Genomic DNA, 22131 nt, shown 5'->3' on the forward strand with positions numbered 1-22131 from the left:
CAGATCCCACGAGCGCTCAGCCCCGTTCCCAGGGAACCCGCCTGAGAAGAGCCCCCGGACTGGAGGAAACAAGTGGATTTTCCGTTACGTCGAGGTCAACTTCAGAGAGAGCTAGCGGTCCTGTTAAATTGAATCGAACATTTGACGAAGATCCAGCAGCTCCTTCCGCCAAAAGGGAGAGATTATTTTTGTTCATCGTATCAATACATACTTTGTATAATACATTTAAACCTACGTTTACTTTCATATACTACAAGTGTGTTGGATGGTACTCTTGTACCGATATCGTCTTTCCCCTCTGCCGTTTGTGAAGAAAACGTTTCTCAGAGATCTTCTTTGCGTCATTTCTACCATAAATTTCCATTATTTAAATCCAAAAGAATACGGTTTACCTCCAAACTTAACGGAAGTAAGCACGTCAGAGTTTGGCAACAAACACCACAGGATATATAACATCAAAACTACCGTAAATAAATTCGTAAATAATTAAGGAAATGGCAATAATTTTACTGGGTTTTAACTGAAAGAGATAAATAAACTCTCATCTGAAAATGGGAATGCCGCAATATGACGGTGCGTGCGGAACGATTTGAAGTGGAATGATCACATAAAATTAATTGTTGGTAAGGCGGGTACCAGGTTGAGATTCATTGGGAGAGTCCTTAGAAAATGTAGTCCATCAACAAAGGAGGTGGCTTACAAAACACTCGTTCGACCTATACTTGAGTATTGCTCATCAGTGTGGGATCCGTACCAGATCGGGTTGACGGAGGAGGTAGAGAAGATCCAAAGAAGAGCGGCGCGTTTCGTCACAGGGTTATTTGGTAACCGTGATAGGGTTACGGAGATGTTTAGCAAACTCAAGTGGCAGACTCTGCAAGAGAGGCGCTCTGCATCGCGGTGTAGCTTGTTGTCCAGGTTTCGCGAGGGTGTGTTTCTGGATGAGGTACCGAATATATTGCTTCCCCTACTTATACCTCCCGAGGAGATCACGAATGTAAAATTAGAGAGATTCGAGCGCGCACAGAGGCTTTCAGACAGTCGTTCTTCCCGCGAACTATACGCGACTGGAACAGAAAAGGGAGGTAATGACAGTGGCACGTAAAGTGCCCTCCGCCACACACCGTTGGGTGGCTTGCGGAGTATAAATGTAGATGTAGATGCAGATGTAGATATAGATTCAATGTAAACACAGCTTAAGTAGTTGACAGCAGCCAAAACCAAACTTTTCGCCGGTAACGTGCCTTGCTCCAGAAGCGAGTGCCGCTAGCTATTTTTGCTGTGATTGGTCGGCATCCAGAATTTAATGGCGGACACCGCAACTCACACGGATTGGGGAATACCACACCAAAACACCTAAATACGCCTGATACAACATTGTCCGCATAGAAGAATACACACACCCCTAAAGAAAAAGCAAAAACGCATTCAGTACCAGCTACAATAAAATTAATGAATAAGATAGAGAAAGTAAATAGCAATAACTATTATTAATGGTAGGTCAATAATGTCAACATGACCAGTAAACACGCTTCGCCGAAATTACATTTATTTCAGAGGAAAGCAAATACCGAGGAACGTTTGTCACAAGATAGAAGAAAAACTACAATTGAATCAATATGAACTATTTTAACTCTTTACAGGGCGACCGTTTGGCGTGCAGCTTATCTGTATCTCTGGCCGTTGCGTTGTTACATCAGCGGCGGTTCGGTGATTCTGACAGCGTAATTATTGTATTTCCATCAGTCATCAGATTGCCACGGGTACATCCTCTTGCTTAGTTAATGATTCTCCTGGCGGTAATATTATCCGCCGTATAATGCCTTTGGTCACAGACTAGTTAGACGTAGTTGTTGCGTATATCCAAGTTCGTATGACGTCTTTTATACTCATGGCTTCGTTATGTACGTCCCGTACGCAGTTTCAAAACACTGTTAAATTTGCTTTGACTCACCCATCGTGAATTTACATTCCGTCAACCTTTTGCATGTGTGCCACGATAGTGAATTTACAGACCTGGCGAAATATTGTGCAACATACGACTGTTTTTCAAATAGTATCCAGGTTTAATCGCCTAGAACTTGCAACACAAATGTTGTTGAAATCAAAAGTGTCATTGATCTGTGGTTTTCGCAAAATGGATTGACAGCCAGGGGCTCATGTTGTTAGCCAACCAACAGATTGTACTAATACTTGGAAAGTGTACTTTTTGTGCAAACATACACTCCTTTAAATGGAATAATGCGTATTGATATTAATAGACTAAAAGTAGGGTAAATCAGAATGTCATTGGTGTTTGTTGAAGGATTTTAGTACGAGTCGTTTCCAAGATCTCGTATTTTGAAAAATTTCCACACCGATATTTGTTTGTGCTATTCAGTCTCCGTAGTTGCTAGGAGTGATGTTATGTTTGTTTACAGAATGCTTGTGTGTCCCCTGAGTGCATTTTGACTTGTAGTGAGTTAGTGTTTAACAGTCCAAGTGGACGATGAGATTTACCAACGCAGAAAAAGCTGACATACTTATGGTGTATGGAAAGTGTAGGAAGAATGCAATTCGTTGTTGTATGTTGTATGCGGCAAGATGTCCCAATAGACGTCAACTATCTCATCAAATAGTTATTAATGTCTTCAAACAGTTACGTGAAAGTATTAGTGTAAGATCTAGACAGTGTAACAGAAGGAAACAAGTGACGGCACAAGAGGGGGAAATTAATGTTCTTGCTGCTGTTTCAGATGATCCTCACGTTACCTCCGGCGCAGTCGCACGAGGAAGTGGCACGAGTCAGTCATGTGTCCTATGCATTCTCTATTGACATAGGTTCCATCCTCATCACATCTCTCTCCATCAGGAGCTGCGTGGAAACGATTATGAGAATGGTTTTAACTTATATACAAGGCTGTTAAGACAAGGTACTCCAGATGTATGATATATCTTACATAGCGATGATGCCACATTTATCAATCATAGTCTGGTAAAGCGCCGAAACACGCCCTAATGGTCTGCTGACAACCCCGTTGGCTTTGTCAGGTGGAGTTCTACATGGAGTGTAAACATATGATGTGGGATAGTGAATCATCAGCTGATAGACCTATTTTTCATAGATAGAAAACCGAACGCGCACAAATATTGCAGCCTCCTAACAGACCATCTTCCACGGATGCTAGAAGACGTTCCTTTGCAGATTTGGAGGAACCTATCTAGCCCATAGTGCACGATGTACTGGAGCATGTCTTCGCGAATTGTTTGTAAATCGTAGGATTGGACGCAGAGCATCTGTACCTTGGGCAGCCCGTTCCTGGATTTGACGCCTGTAGAATTTTTTCTGTGGGTAAAACTGTAAGACGCTGTCTACATGGACGTACCAAGTACACCCGATGGTATACAACGACTTATTATTGCAGCCTGCTCGGACTTCTCCTCTGAAATGATAGTACGTGTGCCACAGTCGTTCTCTACCAGACAGGAAGCGTGTAATTGCCGCTGCCGGTGATCATTCTGAATACAGCCTGTGATGGTCAGTTGTCTCCACATAACTAGTCTATGCACTTGGGTCTTTCTTCAGTGAGTGCTACAGCAGGTAATGCAGAAATGTTAGGGTGGGAACTTTTCAAAATACGATATCTCGTAAGCGGCTCGCACTAGAATCGTGCACAACAACACCACTGACTTTAAAATTTACCATACTTTTAGTTTTATAATGTAGATAGGCACTGTTACATTTAAGGAAGTGTAGATTTGCACAAATAATACATTTTCTAAGCATTATTATTGATGCTTGGCTAACAGTACGAGTCCCTGACTGCCAAACCATTCCGGGAAAACCGCACATCTACCATACATTTGCACAATAATTGCGGTGCAAGTTTTAAGAGATTTTTCCTGCAAAGTGTGAAGCTTCGTTATTTATACAGGGTGTTTCGGAGTCTTTGTACCAAGCGTCTAGTACGACATATCAAGTCATGACGAATAACTTTTGTGAAGCATTAAATATTTGATAACGCTTCCCGGCAAGTCTACGAGATCTTTTGCATTCGCCGACCATGGATGACGAGATGTCACCGAAAAAGCTGCGTCTACATTTAAGAAGAGAACCCTAAGAATGAATGTCTCTAACGAGAAGGAAAATATTTTAGAAGCGAATTAGGTATTTTAGTTTCGCTGGGTCTACCGCCTTTCATATGGCGCAGATGATTTTATGATAGGCGTCATACAAGATACGCGCACCACAGAGTGCCTACTCCCTGCCGTCTTTCATAAACACAAAACTTTAAAACGTCAGGAAACATTTTGTCTCCCACAGTAGTTGTTCTCAGTGGTACGAGCTATCACCCGTACACGTGTGATCCAAAGACTTTGGAATACACTGTATGTTTCGAACTGTCCTGTAACATATTCGGACGCTCCCAAACAAGGGTAAAGCAAAAACTGACCATTGTGTGGACAGTTTTGAATACGAAATGTGTGTCCGCAGCTCGTGGTCGTGCGGTAGCGTTCTCGCTTCTCGCGCCCGGGTTCCTGGGTTCGATTCCCGGCGGGGTTAGGGATTTTCTCTGCCTCGTGATGACTGGGTGTTGTGTGCTGTCCTTAGGTTAGTTAGGTTTAAGTAGTTCCAGGTTTTAGGGGACTGATGACCATAGATGTTAAGTCCCATAGTGCCCAGAGCCATTTGAACCATTTTACGACATGTGTCTTACTTTCGTGGTTATAACTGCAAATTAGTTGCTGATATTCAGTAGCGTGAATACGACCACTAACGAGGGTAAATGAAAATAAAATAATTGACACTTTAGATACCCGCAGCTGAAAAAAATCTGGATGTTCTGTCAATGTGACAGTGTGCGATAATCTAATTAGGTTATCGCAGCACATTTTTACAGACAGCGACATAATCGCGTGTACAAACAGTGCTTCAATACTGTAAAATGCTTTTTTATTCCAGTCTCTGATCATAATATGAATTCTTTAGGCGATGACCGGTTTCAGTCTGTAATGACCATCCTCAGATCTAAAATATACAAATATATACATCTAGCGAGCAGTGTGTCTTTTAACATAAAACAGCAATATGCATCACAATATACTGTCACACAACCAGGGAGATGTACAGATAAAATATGGTATAACGTACCTTTATTACACCATGTCCTAAAGTGATACGGCCATAATGGCATCGTCAAAATATATAAATATAATCAGCGTAGCATCGTCACATAGATTTATCGTCCACATAGTGATCATTGCCAACTAGCTACTGAAGTATAGTAGCATCCAGAAACCAGTTTGCCTACGCCCTCCCTATATGTCGCTACCATGGGCTTGCTTATATGTAGTCATCATTTACACAAAAATTTAATCTGATAAAAGCACATTAGATAAAATGCATGTAGCAGACTTATTAAAATTGACGACTATCATAGAAACCAATTGCGATACATTAAAAGAAGAATGCAGTTACCCATGTAAAATTATTAAAAGGAAATAAGTGAAGAGTATAAGTCTGCTACATGCATTCTATCTAATGTGCTTTTATCAGATTATGTTTTTGTGTAAATGATGACTACATATAAGCAAGCCCACAGTAGCGACATCTAGGGAGGGTGTAGGCAAACTGGTTTCTGGATGCTACTGTACTTCAGTAGCTAGTTGGCAATGATCACTATGTGGACGATATGGCCTATTCTACACCATATTTTTAAACTAAGTGTCTATGCTACACTGATTATATTTATATGTTTTGACGATGCCATTACGGCCGTATCACTTTAGGACAGAGTGGAAATACGGTACGTTATACCATATTTTATCTGTGCATCTCCCTGGTTGTGTGACAGTATATTGTGATACATATTGCTGTTTTATGTCAAAAGACACACTGCTCACTAGATGTATGTATTTATATATTTTAGATCTGAGGATGGTCATTACAGACTGAAACCGGTCATCGTCTAAAGAATTCATATTGTGATCAGAGACTGTAATAAAAAAGCATTTTACATTTTTACAGTACTGAACATGGGATGTGGTACTGATTAACAGGTGTTGTAGGAGGAACACTAATGTAGTTTATGAGGAACACTGTAGACTATTTTCTGACAGCGCTACACCGGATTAACTAGATTGAAATGTATCTACGCCCGCTTCTCGAGAAACCTCTAACAACCCCCAGTTCCTAGTATAATCTCTTGTAACGTGTATTTGGATGAAATGGAACTTACTGTTTGGTCGTTATACTGTTATACCGGCGTACATAGAATTTCACGTATGTAAGCATATTATGTACGAGTCATAAACAACGATGATTGCACCTTTTCGCAGGATGTGTGACTCGAAGATCGAATTTTTTATCGAGGGGCACTTACTAATCGGAAAGCAATTCCTTTATTATTGTTCACAAATAAAGGTACTCTGAGCTGTCATGTTATAGGTAACACCCGAAGTTAATCTGTGGCGCAGAGAAATTCGATTCAGTGTTTCTTGATAATCACAATGTTTGTGGTTCGACACTTTCCATTGTACTGTTTCCTATGCAGTTTGCTAAGACGTTTTAGACTGAAACCCTTGACGTCGTGCCGGCCGAAGTCGCCGAGCGGTTCTAGGCGCTACAGTCTGGAACCGCGCGACCAGTACGTTCGCAGGTTCGAATCCTGCCTCGGGTATGGATGTGTGTGATGTCCTTAGGTTAGTTAGGTTTAAGTAGTTCTAAGTTCTAGGGGACTGATGAGTTAAGTCCCATACCGCTCAGAGTCATTTGAACCATTTGAACCTTGACGTCGTGTCAGCACTAGGTCGCGCGCGCGGCCCGCCGCTCGCTCGCCTCTGCCTGCGACTGACGCGCCGCTCCCCCTCCTGTGTGTTGCAGACAGCGTGACGCGGCGGCAGATGACGCGGGCGGCCGCCTGGCTCCTACTGGCGCTGCAGCTCGCCGCCCACGGACTGCGCCTCGGTCAGTAGCCCACCGTCCAGCGCTCTGCAGCACCGGCGTGCGCTCCGCTTTCGGTGTGCACCGTTACATTCACAACCTGTCCCTTCATCTGCATGTGGACAGAATACTCTAGTAAAAAAGGAAGTGAAAAATGTGTATTCAAATATTACGCACACTGTACGCTTTTTGTCATCGCACTTACAAGCTAACACACAGGTCTGATTGTTTTTAATGATTATACGAGGGGCATTTGAAAAGTCCGTGCCGCTCGGGATTAGCCGAGCGGTCTTAGGCGCTGCATTCATGGACTGTGAGGTTGGTCCCTGCAGAGGTTCGAGTCCTCCCTCGGGGATTGGTGTGTATGTGTGTTTGTCCTTAGGTTAATTTGCGTTAAGTAGTGTGTAAGCTTAGAGACTGATGACCTTAGCAGTTAAGTCCCATAAGATTTCACACACATTCGAACATTTGAAAAGTCCGTCCAAAAATAAAAAATACTTACGTGTCTGGGGTAAACCTTTTTTATTTTTCTACATAGTCCCCTTATAGACTTCTACACCTCGTTCAACGCTGTTCTAATTTGTTGATCCCTTGCAAATAATAGGAATTGTCCAAGTCTGCAAAATAGCCATTAGTTGCTGCAATCACCTACTCGTTTGAATAAAAGCTTTGTCCCGCCAGCCATTTCTTCAAATTGGGGAACAAGTAGTAGGAAAGGGAGCCAAGTTTGGAGAACAGAGGGGATGTTAAACGAGTTCTAATCCTTTTTCCAATAATTTTGCGACCACAACTGCTGAGATGTGCTCTGGTGCATTGTCGTAATAGAAAAGGACTTTGTTGCGGTCTAATCACCGGCATTTTTCTTATAGCATCGGTTTTCAAACTGTCCAATAACGATGAATAATATGCACCTGTAGTAGTTTTACCCTTTTCCAAATAGTCGACGAGGATTATACCTTGCGAAACCCAAAAGACAGTCGCCATAACCTTTCCGACCGAAGGAATGGTCTTCACCTTTCTGGTGCAGATTCTCCCTTGGTAACCCATTATTTAGATCGTTGTTTGGTCTCAGGAATATAGGAATGAATCCACGTTTCATTAACAGTGACGAAACGACGCTTAGAGTCCTGTGGATTCTTCCTGAACAGCTGCAAGCCATCCTTGCAAAACATCAGACGATTCCGTTTTCGGTCAATCGTGAGCAATCGCGGAACCCATCTTGCGGATAGCTTTTTCATGTCCAAATGTTTATGCAAAATATTATGTACCCGTTCATTCGAGATGCCCACAGCACTATCAATCTCACGTTGCTTAACTCTTCTATCATCCATCACCATACCATGGATTTTACCAATGATTTCTGGAGCGTAACCTCCACAGGGCGTCCAGAAAGTTCAGCATCACTTGTGCCCATATGGCCACTCCGAAAATTTTGAAACCACTTGTAAACTGTCCTAATCGAAGGTAGAGAGTCATCGTAATATTTATTAAGCTTCTCTTTAGTCTCCTCCTGAGGCGTTTTGCCTTTCATAAAGTAATGTTTAATCACCACAAGAAATTTTTTTTCGTCCATTCTTTGACAATCACTCGACTTCCTTGATTCACACGAATGCCAAAAAGCAAGGAAATAGAGCAATATGGCTGAAACTAGTTGTGCGTTCTTTCCAAAGATGCTACTAACTAAACATGACCTCGATGCTCTCCGGTGGTGTCATCTCTCAGACTTTGCACGGACTTTTCGAACGCCCCTCGTATATGTTCTGGGCATTATCTCCGGTGGGACTGATATGGATTGCGCTGTAGTATGATTCTGTGTGCTGTGAATATTTTTATCACTCTATTGAGACTGGTATTAAATTCAGACAGAGGTTATAAAGAGGTAATAGTACTGAATGTGAGTTACAGTTAAAAAAGGACAGCAGGTGGCCTGTTCCACAGGTTTTTTTACGCGATCTGAGGTAATATGCAGGTGTCATGTGTTGCAACAGATCGACCTCTAGAGGGGGTTGGTGGAGAGAGGATTGGTCATCAACAGAGGAAGAGTTGTTAGGACTAGTAACGAGTCGGGAATAGCCTTGCAGTTTCAGCCCAATAATAAAATATTAAACAAATTAGGCTACAGCCACAGGTACAGTGAGGTGACGGAAGTCATGAGAGAGCGAAAAGCAGAGATACAGATGGCGGTAGTAAAGCGTACGCAACGCATTAAAAGATAGTGCTGTCGTTTGCACTCAAGTCTGTCTTGTCGAAAGGTTTCCGACATGATTATGGTCGCATGACGGGAATTAGTAGACTCTGAACGCCAAAGGTAGCTGGAGCTAGATGCAGGGGATACTCCATTTCGGAAATCGCCAAGGAAGTCAGTATTCTGAGATTTACAGTGTGAAAAGTGCGCCCAGAACATTAAATATCAGGCAGGACCTCCCACCACAGACAACGTCTTCACTTAGCAACCGAGAGCAGCAGCGTTTGCGTGGAGTTGTTAATGCTAATAGAGAAGTAACACTGCTTGAAATAACCGCGGAAGTCAATGTCAGACGTACGACGAACATATAAGTTACGAAAAAATGGTTCAAATGGCTCTAAGCACTGTGGGACTTAACATCTGAAGTCAACAGTCCCCTAGACTTAGAACTACTTAAACCTAACTAACATAAGGACAGCACACATATCCATGCTCGAGGCAGGATTTGAACCTGCCACCGTAGCAGCAGCGCGGTTCCGGACTGAAGTGCCTAGAACCGCTCGGCCTAAGTTAGGACAATGCGGCAAAATCTGGCGTTAATGCCTATGGAAGCAGATGACTGACGCAAGTTTCTTTTCCTAGTCGGCTGGAAAACCGGGGCCTGGTCAGATGAGTCCCTATTTCAGTTGGCTAGAACTGCGGTTAGGGTTCGAGTGTGGCGCTGATCCCACGAATCCATTCACCCAAGCTGTCAGCAAGCTAGTCGTGTCTCCATAGTGGTGAGGGCTGTGTTTAGATGGAATAGACTGGGTCCTCTGCACAAACTCAACGATCACTGGTTCGAAATGTTTATGTTGGGTTACTTGGAGACAACTTGCAGCCATTCACTGACTTCGTCAACCCAGAGAACGACGGAATTTTTATGGATGACAGTGAGCCATGTCACCAGGTCACAGATGAAGAACAATCCGGACAATTCGATCACTCGACATTGATCCCATCGAACATATGTGGGCTGGCCGGTGTGGCCGAGCGGTTCTAGGCGCTTTAGTCTGTAACCGCAACACCGCTACGGTCGCAGGTTCGAATTCTGCTTCGGGCATGGATGTGTGTGAAGTCCTTAGGTTAGTTAGGTTTAAGTAGTTCTAAGTTCTAGGGGACTGATGACCTCAGCAGTTAAGTCCCATAGTGCTCAGAGCCATTTGAACCATTTTTGAACATGTTCAAATGGCTCTGAGCACTATGGGACTTAACATCTTAGGTCATCAGTCCCCTAGAACTTAGAACTACTTAAACATAACTATCCTAAGGACATCACACACATCCAAGCCCGAGGCAGGATTCTAACCTGCGACCGTAGCAGTCCCGCGGTTCCGGACCGCAGCGCCTAGAACCGCACGGCCACCGCGGCCGGCTTTGAACATGTGTGGGACATATCGAGAGGTCAGTTCGTGCACAAAATCCAGCACCAGTAATATTTTCGCAATTATGGGCAGCTATAGAGGTGGCGTGGCTTACGATTTCTGCGAGGGACTGCCAACGACTTGTTGAGTCCAAGCCATTCGGAGACGGTGAGCTACGTCGGGCAGAAGGACGTCCGATGCGATATTAGGAAGCAGACCATGACTTTTGTCACATCAGAGTGCATGACCGTAGCATTAAGCTCGTTTTCTATTTCCTGTATTGATTTTATTCCGTACCGTTACGAAAGCTTTAGAAAACAACTGCATGCGTGTTATCGCATATGCTCAAATTGCTTTTAGCAGTACTTTGATTTTGTATCCCATCACGAATTCCTCTCCTGCGCCAAACTTTTCATTTTAAAGTAGCAGTTGCAAATAACGTCTCCTGTTATTTGCTGCATGTATTCCAATCTCTGCTTCTTCTACAGTTTCTGCCCTCTACAGCTCCCTCTAGTATCGAGGAAATTATTCTCTGATTTCCTAACTGATGTCCTATTATCCTGTCTCTTCTTCTCATCGATCCTGCTATTCCATACCTCTTCACTCCACCTAATTTTCAACATTCTTCCGTAGCATTACATCGCAGATGCTTTGATTCTCTTCCTTTCCAGTTTTCCAGCAAAACATGTTTCACTATCATACAATTGTGTGCTCCAAACGTACATTCTCAGAAATTCTTATTCAGATTAAGGTCTATGTTTGATAGCAGCAGACTTTTCTTGGCCAGGATAGTTTTCTTGCCTGTGCTGGTCTGTTCTTTACTGCCTTCTTACTCCCTCCATCATGGGTTGTTTTGCTGCCTAGCGAGGAGAGTTCCTTAATTTCACCTACTTCGTGATCTCGTGTTTTGATGCTAAGTGTACCGCTTTTCTCGTTTCTGCCATTCTCATTACTTTCGACTTTCTTCGATTTACTCTTAGTTCATATTCGGTACTCATTAGCCCGTTCATTCCAATCTAAAGATGTGAAGTTCCTCACTTTCATTGAGAATGGCAATGTCATCAGCAACTCTTTATCATTGATATCCTTTCACCTTAAAGTTTAATCCCGCTCTTGAATACTTATTTTATTTTCGTCACCGCTTCTTCGATGTGTAGATTGAACAGGAGGGTCGAAAGACTACATCCCTGTCTTACACCCATTGAAATCCAAGCACATAGTTCTCGGTCTTCCACTCTTGTTCTTGTGTAGTTATTGTATGTCAGCATTCCCTCTAGCTTACCCCCATTTTTCTCAGAATTTCGATTATCATGCACCATTTTATTCAGTCGAACGCTTTTTCCAGGTTGACAAATCCTATGGAAGTGTCTTGAGTTTTCTTCAGTCTTCCTTCTATTATCAGCTGTAACATGAGAATAGCCTCTCTGGTACCTTTACCCTTCCTCAAGCCAAACTGATCGTCATCTAACATATCGTCAGCTCCCTTTTCCATTCTTCTGTTTATTATTCTTGACAGCAATTTGGATGATTGAGCTGCTAATCTGATTATGCGAAAATTCTCACGTTCGTCGGCTCTTGCGGTCTTCGGAAATTTGTGGATGATATTTCTTCCGAAAGTCTGGTGACATCGCCAGTCTCATACATTCTGCACGCCAACATGAAAAGTCGTTTTGTTGCTACTTTCCTCAACGATTTTAGAAACTCAGATGGAAAGTTATCTATCCATTCTGATTTATTTGATCTTAAGTCTTCAAAACCACTTTCAAATTCTGATTCTAACACTGGATCTCTGTCTCTTCCTTTTTGAATCCTGTTTCTTCTTCTATTGTGATATCAGACGAGCCCTCCTGATCACAGAGGCGTTCCACGTACTCCTTCCGTTATTATCTCTCTCCTCTGCATTTAACTGTGAAAAAAAACCAATTGCACTCTTAATGTTACCCTCCCCCCGTGCTTTTAATCTCATCGAAGGTTGTGTTGACTATTCTGTATGCTGAGTCAGTCCTTTCTACAATCATTTGTTTATCTATATCTCCACATTTTTCATGGAGCCATTTCGATTTAGCTTCCCTGCACTTTCTGTTTATTTCATTCGTAAGTGACTTGTATTTATGTACTCCTGATTTTTCATGAACGTTCTTGCACTCTCTTGTCTATCAACTGCAGGATTTCTTCTGTTACCCATTGTTTTTTCACTGTTACCTACCTAGCACCTATGTTTTTCTTTCTGTGGTTGCCCTATTGAGAATCGTCCATTGCTCGTCAACTGAACTGCCTCGTGAAATATTCATTATCGCAGTATCTACAGCCCCAGAGAACTTCAAGCATATCTCTTCATCCCTTAGTGCTGCCTTGTCCCATTTCGTTGCACAATGATTCTTCCTCACAAGTCCCTTAAACCTCAGCCTACCCTTCATCATTATTATTGTGATTTGAGTTTTTATTTGCTCCTGGAGACACTACAATCCAATGTTTGATTTTGGAATCTCTGACTGACGATGATGTAGTTCAACTGAAATCTCCTTGTCCCTCCCAACCTTTTCCAACTATACCTCCTCGTCTTGTGATTCTTGAATGGACTATTCGCTATTATTAGCTGAAATTTATTGCAGAACTCAATTAGTCTCTCTCTCTCCTCTCAGACCTACTGCCATGTCCTTTCGTTGTTTATTCAGTCTTTTCCTCATGGTCGCTTCCCACTTGGCAGTCCCTCCCGGAATCTTTTGCCAATTTTAGCTCATTATGAGACTTTTTTCAGTTACTGGTCCATCTCCTGTGGACACATATTATGTATCTTTACTGCATCCTCATGCCGTTGATCAATGCTGATTCATTTGCATTTTAGTGTCACTTTTTGACACCAAGGTCAGGTGAGTGGCCCGAGCACTTTTGGGACAAGGGACGTTTTGGTTCAAATGGCTCTGAGCACTATGGGACTTAACTGCTGAGGTCATCAGTCCCCTAGAACTTAGAACTACTTAAACCTAACTAACCTAAGGACATGACACACATCCATGCCCGAGGCAGGATTCGAACCTGCGACCGTAGCAGTCGCGCAGCTCCAGACTGTAGCGCCTAGAACCGCTCGGCCACTCCGGCCGGTAAGGGACGTTTTGATTAGTAATCGAAGGCACTACCCCTAGTCCACTAGTGCTAGGAGTCAGGCGGCATTTTTAATTAAATGCAGAAATTTTGGATTAGTGCGACATTAGAATGATTTTTGTATGATATTTTCAGTTAGAGCTATGATCCACATAGACGAAGGAATAAGAGGTTTGTTCACTTTTAAATGTTTGTTCCCGTGGAAAATACTACTGGCTGCTGCAAATAAATAACAATTTCTGGGATCCCATTTTATTGTTCAAGAGGATTGCGCCATAACCTATCAGTCAAATAGTCTACAACAGTAAAAAGAAAGTTATTTTCGGCTTATAAGTGCTACATCTGTCAGAGACAAATAGTAACATTAAATGTGGTATGTATGTTACCGATGCTAGCTTGAGATTTAATACAAGTAAGTAATTTACCAAAACTGAATCTTCCATCTTAGATTAAGTGATAGGGAAGACTTATGAACGAGCGCAGAGGTGGACACCTACTGGGGAGAGCTGCGATTAAAATTTCTGTCCTGCCTTGAAGGTTTATGTTTTCTGCTATTTCCGTAAAACAGTTACGGCGAATATCGGGGCGGTTCCCTGGATATCAACTGGGAAGGAAATCTCCGTGCCCTTTCGGAACGGAGATATCCTTCCCCGTCGATCCCCAGTCCGAGCTCGTGCTCTCGTCGCTAATGATCGCGTCGCCAATGTGACTCTGAACCTCCGTTCTTCCCTGCGAGGCAGTGCCCCAGTTGCAGATATGAAGGTTTCACAGGTTAAGTACTGTCTTTTGCAATTGGATTAATAATAATTTTCATTAGGGTTGCAAAATACAGTATTTAATCTATACAGCTTATATTAAAATAATTTATATACAATGAAGTACAAGAAACTGGTATAGGCATGCATGTTCAAATACAGAGACATGTAAATAGGCAGAATGTGGCGCTGCCGTCGGCAACGCCTATATAAGAAGTGTCTGGCTTAGTTGCTAGATCGGTTACTGCAGCTACAATGGCAGGTTATCAAGATTTAAGTGAGTTTCAACGTAGTGTTATAGTCGGCGCACGAGCGATGGGACACAGCATCTCCGACGTAGCTATAAAGTGGGGTTTTTCCAGTGCGACCTTTTCACGAGAGAACCAAGTAAAACATCAAATCTCCGACATCACTACGGCAAGAGAAATATCGTGCAAGAACGGGACCAACGACGACTGAAGAGAACCGTTCAACGTATAGAAAGTGCAACAAATGTCAGCCCATCGATATGGGCTTTCGGAGCCGAAAGTCGACTCGTGTACCTTTGATGACTGCACGACACAAAGCTTTACGCCTTGCCTGGACCTGTCAACACCGACATTGGATTGTTGATGACTAGAAACATGTTGCGAGGTCGGACGAGTGTCGTTTCAAATTGTACACTCCTGGAAATGGAAAAAAGAACACATTGACACCGGTGTGTCAGACCCACCATACTTGCTCCGGACACTGCGAGAGGGCTGTACAAGCAATGATCACACGCACGGCACAGCGGACACACCAGGAACCGCTGTGTTGGCCGTCGAATGGCGCTAGCTGCGCAGCATTTGTGCACCGCCGCCGTCTGTGTCAGCCAGTTTGCCGTGGCATACGGAGCTCCATCGCAGTCTTTAACACTGGTAGCATGCCGCGACAGCGTGGACGTGAACCGTATGTGCAGTTGACAGACTTTGAGCGAGGGCGTATAGTGGGCATGCGGGAGGCCGGGTGGACGTACCGCCGAATTGCTCAACACGTGGGGCGTGAGGTCTCCACAGTACATCGATGTTGTCGCCAGTGGTCGGCGGAAGGTGCACGTGCCCGTCGACCTGGGACCGGACCGCAGCGACGCACGGATGCACGCCAAGACCGTAGGATCCTACGCAGTGCCGTAGGGGACCGCACCGCCACTTCCCAGCAAATTAGGGACACTGTTGCTCCTGGGGTATCGGCGAGGACCATTCGCAACCGTCTCCATGAAACTGGGCTACGGTCCCGCACACCGTTAGGCCGTCTTCCGCTCACGCCCCAACATCGTGCAGCCCGCCTCCAGTGGTGTCGCGACAGGCGTGAATGGAGGGACGAATGGAGACGTGTCGTCTTCAGCGATGAGAGTCGCTTCTGCCTTGGTGCCAATGATGGTCGTATGCGTGTTTGGCATCGTGTAGGTGAGCGCCACAATCAGGACTGCATACGACCGAGGCACACAGGGCTAACACCCGGCATCATGGTGTGGGGAGCGATCTCCTACACTGGCCGTACACCACTGGTGATCGTCGAGGGGACACTGAATAGTGCACGGTACATCCAAACCGTCATCGAACCCATCGTTCTACCATTCCTAGACCGGCAAGGGAACTTGCTGTTCCAACAGGACAATGCACGTCCGCATGTATCCCGTGTAAGTCAACTACCCTGGCCAGCAAGATCTCCGGATCTGTCCCCCATTGAGCATGTTTGGGACTGGATGAAGCGGTCTGCACGTCCAGCACGAACGCTGGTCCAACTGAGGCGCCAGGTGGAAATGGCATGGCAAGCCGTTCCACAGGACTACATCCAGCATCTCTACGATCGTCTCCATGGGAGAATAGCAGCCTGCATTGCTGCGAAAGGTGGATATACACTGTACTAGTGCCGACATTGTGCATGCTCTGTTGCCTGTGTCTATGTGCCTGTGGTTCTGTCAGTGTGATCATGTGATGTATCTGACCCCAGGAATGTGTCAATAAAGTTTCCCCTTCCTGGGACAATGAATTCACGGTGTTCTTATTTCAATTTCCAGGAGTGTATGTTGCTGATGGACGTGCACGGTTATGGAGACAACCTCATGAGACTATGGATTCTGCATGTCAGCAAAGGACTGTTCAGGCTGGTGGAGGCTTTGTAATGGTGTGGGGCGTGTGCGATTGCAGTCATATGGGACCCCTGGTACATTTAGATACGACTCTGACAGGTGATAAGTACGCAAGCATCATGTCTGATAACCTGCCTTCATTCATGTCCATGGTGCATTACGATGGACTTTGGCCATTGCCGCAGGACAATGTGACACCCCATACGCCCAGATCTGCTACAGAGTGACTCAAGAAACGCTCTTCTGAGTTGAAACACTTCCGGGCCACCATCCTCCTCAGGCATGAACATTATTGAGCGTATCTGCAATGTCCTGCAACGTGCTGTTGAGAAGAGATCTCCACCGCCTCGTACTCATAAGGATTTATGGACAACTCTGCAGTATTCATGGTGTCAGTTCCCTCCAGCACTACTTCAGACATGCCAAGTCGTGCTGCGGCACTTCTGCGTGCTCGCCCGGTCCCTACACGATATTAGGCAGGTGTACCAATTTCTTTGACTTTTCAGTGTAGAAGTGCAGTTAAAGAAATGATAACGTAATTTCAATGTCATAATACAATCAAACTAAAATAATATTTTCCAAACGTTCCATTTCATGACTCACGTTCCGTGTTTCCGTTTTATATCGTTGCAACTGCGTTGAATAATTATTAATATTACGTCATGAAAAGATCTCGAAATTATTTGAAAGGGTGAAGTCCTATAACCTTTAATAGTGAAGTTGATAAGTTTTGATGTGAGGTAATGTTATTTTGGCTGTTATAGAGTTGTTTCACCATTTAGTGATTTAGGAAACGATTATTCGGTTTTTCCACATTATTGCATTTTATTTCCTTTAGTGATCTGAATCTGTAGTTAACATTTGTGTCTTTTATTTATCAAGTATTCCTGTTGGTTTCGTGTGTGAACTGTTTCATCAGCAGACAATTATTCTGATAAGTTACTTATTAGTTACTGTTCTATTAACCAACTGGCAAATGAGCTTGTTTTTGTTGAATTGGAATGGCGATAGATTTTACAAATATCTTAATAGCTCATGGGTGAATACCAGACGTCATTGTCCAACGGGCTCGTTATTTCAGCAAACAACAACGTTGCCATCATCAGTTGAGCTGACGAACTGAATGCCTAGGAGCTGGCGTCAGTATTATGTCACCTCCCTCCATTCCCTCCTACCTGGGGTTGCGTAAGCGCTCCGCACCCAGGCGCGGGCGTGCATCCAGTGCAAGGTGACCTGCGTATCAATGAATTGTAGCCCCGGCTGGCGTCGCAAAAATTAATATGCCACCAAAATGACGAGGAAACATATGACTACTAAATGTGACACGAAACACAATTCCTTTGATTCATTTATCGACAATATTATTGACAAAACAAATGACAACATTTATGTAATGAGGTTCAAAATGGTTCAAATGTCTCTGAGCACTATGGGACTTAACGTCTGAGGTAATCAGTCCCCTAGAACTTACAACTGCTTAAACCTAACTAACCTAAGGACATCACACACATCCATGCCCGGGGCAGGATTCGAACCTGCGACCGTAGCGGTCACGCGGTGCCAGACTGAAGCGCCTAGAACCGCTCGGCCACACCAGCCGGCCAGTGTAATGAGGCCTTGATCTACTTGACATAGGATGGGAAGGAAGATACTAACAATTGTGCGACTGTGTTAATTGCACTCGCAAAATGCCCTGTGATTGACTTGAATTTAATTGAAAATAGATAGAACAAAGCGGAAAACATCACACATGTCGTTGGAGTTGAAAGCAGACTGTTCATTGATTCGAAATACAAGTCTCCAAGGTCTTGAAGTGATTGACATGTTATAATATCACTTTAGTTTCCATACACATCGCCTCGTGTTTGCGGCACTATCGAACGGTAGTGTTCTATGTGGAGTCTGAAGTGGCTGCAAAATCAATCACAGGCAGCAGCAACAACCACGCCGACGGCAAAGAGGAAATCTGCCCGAAATCTTTTTACGTCCCTCTCTCTACAAATCAAGCCTGGCGGTGGTATTTGACTGCGACCAAGTCGAAGAATGAGGCTCAGACGATGTTTATAATGAAGGAGAAGATGAAGTAGCAGTTGACAGTGAAAATTAAGAGATTCCTTCTCGAAGGTTTACAACAATGGCCGGCCGCTGTGGCCGACTGGTCACTTCAGTCCGCAACCGCTGCTACAGTTGCAGGTTCGAATCCTGCCTCGGGCATGAATGTGTCTGTTGTCCTTAGGTTAGTTAGGGTTAAGTAGTCCTAAGTCTAGGGGACTGATGACCTCAGATGTTAAGTCCCATGGTGCTTAGAGGCATTTGTTTACTACAAGGAAACTGCGGGAGAGTTTGCCTAAAATGTTTACTACATGGAACCGTCGCATTTTGCTTCTCTTACTAAATTCAGATTGGGTGTGCTCTGGATCTTCCGAAAGCCGATCGATATAAACGCTCGTTAGAAAACGGTACTCCTTTTCCCTAGGGTCTCCTCTATTTGGTTAACAAATAGTGTTCTTCCTATCTTCTTACACAGAAGAAAAAATTCGCTTCACTCCCTCTCTCTTTCTTTCTCTCTCTCTCTCTCTCTCTCTCTCTCTCTCTCTCTCTCTCTCTACCTCTTTCTGCGACAAATGAGGCATTCTTCGTCGGCATGGCTGAATTCCTGGGTCTCACCTGTAGTTTATTTAATTGAACCAATCTCTGTGATTCCTGTATTGCATTACCTCTTTTTTCGTGTTTAACGTCTTCAAAGACCTAAAACTTCCGATCCCCATTAAATTTTAGAAATGTTTATCTGTGGTATTTAGTACTGTCCAAAGAAAGACTGTGCACAATATTGCTTTCTCATAAAACATTTCTCGTTTTGTAGGTTGTAAAGTACTGGCAGTGTGATCTCGCCCCTCTGGAGGCCCTATCTGTGTGTCCACGAAGTCTTTAGGCACCCCATGGAGGTTTCACAAATAACTGCCGAACCGTGTGCCATTGTCCGTCGCCTTTCTGCAAGATGTCTCTAAGGGTGGGGGACGGCACTTACTGGCTCTGCACCATCCAGAATGCATATCCGAAACAAGAGTGAATAAAGAGCAAGGTTACGTTAGTCAGTTACCGACAATCCCTAGTACTGCTGTTTATCATTTTCCTTGGTGGCAATTAAATATTCTGACTGTTTCTAGAAAAACGGTCGTTTAACATCAGCAAGTCGTTCCCCTTCCTCCCGCCACCAAGTCGTTCCGTCAGAGGTTCACACTCGTAGATGCGTGCTCGCGGGGTCTCTGCTGTTGCTCTGCGTATACCTGAAGTCAGTTCGTCATTGGATATCACACTCCTCAGTCAGACTTAGTCCAAGAACTCAGGCCTCATTAAGAGTGTAGCCACCAGCACACTGCCACACTTACTCAAGTATATGTAGATTGTTTAATTACACAGTCCAAGAAGTTAGGTGTTTATGTCAGGCATCTGTGTCAGAACGACATTATGGTCATAAACCATCACATGACTGCCGAATTGGTAGGCTGCTGCATTTTGGGGAGTCATCGGTGTTTTCGGCTGCAGTCTTCGAGAGTGCGCACGGTTTGACCGACGTATATACACGTACATCATGTCACATTGGCAGGGGACCTGATAGATGCTGGGCTTGCTTTGGCCGATGTCGTCCTTTATACTACCAAGTAGTGCCTGTGTTTCAGCTGGTGGGCGGAAGGCAGTTTGCACTTGATGTTTAAGAAGAATTCGTGCAGTATCACTGTATAATACTCCATGAAATGGAATAAATAACTGGCCGTATCCCCCTTAGGTTCCTCTTCCGTGTCCGTATGCGCCTGTGTGGCCCAACACGCCGGCTGCTCTTCTTTTTTACCAGTATGTCAAGAAAGGAGAGCACTCTATCCACTTCAACTTCCATGGTACAATTGATGTATGGAATTGAAATTTATGAGGAAATCATTCAGTTTTCCTCTACTATGAGGCCATAGGACGAAGGTACCTTCATCATACCGGAAGAACGTAGTAGGCTTTCTCTGAGTTGACACCAGGGCTACCTCCTCGAAGAACTCCACACACATTTTGGCGACCAGTGGTGAATGTTTATTCTTTTCGTCGGCTCGTAGTAACCGCCGTCGAATAGACACATTACATCTACAACCGCCAAACCAGTTCAATTACTGTACTTGGAAATGGACTGATGTTGTCATTTGGGCCAGCAGACTCCGAACACAGGAAGGCCACCGGAAGTAAAACATCTAAATTGGAGAATATATCAGAGAGAATACATTCTGATGCTCCCTGAAAGACCGTCATCAATCACACTGAAACGTCCCCTTAGGAAAATTATACATGACTGTGCTTAAACTGACACACAATATTTTTAGCGCAACGCAATCTGACTTTCAATAATCCCTACAAAACAATGGCCCTGACTAACATTAACCTATACCTTTCACAAATCACTTACCTCACCAAAAATCTTCATTACTCGAACTACTGCAAAACAGCGTGCGCCACTACTGCCAGCTAAATAAAAGATTCAAACTACGGAAGGCACTAACTACTAGTAGGCATAGCAACTGAAAGGTTTTAATAGAGAGCAAACAATGTATTTACCTTAATAGTCATAATATATATAGCAGTTCATAACATCCATTCTTACAAATATCAAAACTCCGCCATTTCCCTCCCCACATCCACCACTGCTGGCGGCTCACCTCCAACTGCGCAACGCTACACTTACAACACGGCCAAGCAACTGGACGAGTTGCGCCAACCCTTAAAGCCACACTTACCGCTGACATCGTTAGCGCAACTAAAGAAGTACGTCACGAAACCTGCCGTGCTCTCTTGTCAAATAAACCAATCAAATCAAATATCTCTAACAGGGAGAGGACCGGCCTTAAGGGACTTAAGAGACGATACAGATATCGTGGTTTCGCTAACCGATATAGACAACACAGCTGTGATTTTATCTCACCGGAATTATAATAAGAAGAGCAACACTGATCCTACCAAGAGCGCTGAAACGAAGACCATGGCGCTTCTCAAGAAATTCGGATTGCCAGACGAAGTTGTTAGGAAGCAGCAACAGAGGGTACCGGTTCCATCAACACTTTATGGATTTCAGAAGGTTCGCAGGTGCCTTTACGCCCCATTATTAGCAACTTTGTTCTCATGACGAACTCACTCGCTAAATAGCTGGAGGGTATGCTTAGCGCTTACGTCGGAAAATCTATAAATCAATGGGTTTTATTGGACGCCTTAACTACTTTAGGCTTAGTGATTCTGACATCCTTGAGAATCTCAAGTTGCCTCTCTTTTCACCAAAGTACCTTTGAAAACTCTTGGGAACGTACTGACCAGAAATGTGAACTAGAGCCAAATAACATTTTTAGGCATTTCTTGACGTCGAATAATATGCATTCGATGGTGCTTGCTACGAGCAGACGGAAGTAACAACTATGGGGAGTTCATTTACAACAGTCTTCATCAAAATGTGTATGGAACATTTGTGGGAGGAAACCCAGGAATCAGCTCAGTGGAAAAATACAGCGCTCTTCACGACCATATTAATGCGATTCAAGATGGGGGGAAGGGTTACATCAGTCATAAATTTTAATCCTTATGTTGCAGATCGATTTCATCTGCTGCATAGCGATCTTCAGTGCAAT

At 43.9% G+C, this 22131-nt stretch overlaps 1 protein-coding gene across 1 annotated transcript in view; it reads left to right on the forward strand.

Annotated features, from left to right (window-relative positions):
• The window catches only part of LOC126088454 (discoidin domain-containing receptor 2-like), a 764950-nt gene that overhangs the window by 431547 nt on the left and 311272 nt on the right, over positions 1 to 22131 (forward strand). The window contains exon 3 of the mRNA XM_049906599.1: positions 6863 to 6946. Coding sequence (XP_049762556.1) covers positions 6883 to 6946 — 64 coding nt within the window. The 5' untranslated portion in view covers positions 6863 to 6882. The remainder of the gene's footprint in view (positions 1 to 6862; positions 6947 to 22131) is intronic.

Source organism: Schistocerca cancellata, chromosome 1, assembly GCF_023864275.1.
Source record: "Schistocerca cancellata isolate TAMUIC-IGC-003103 chromosome 1, iqSchCanc2.1, whole genome shotgun sequence".
In the NCBI taxonomy this organism is placed as follows: domain Eukaryota; kingdom Metazoa; phylum Arthropoda; class Insecta; order Orthoptera; family Acrididae; genus Schistocerca; species Schistocerca cancellata.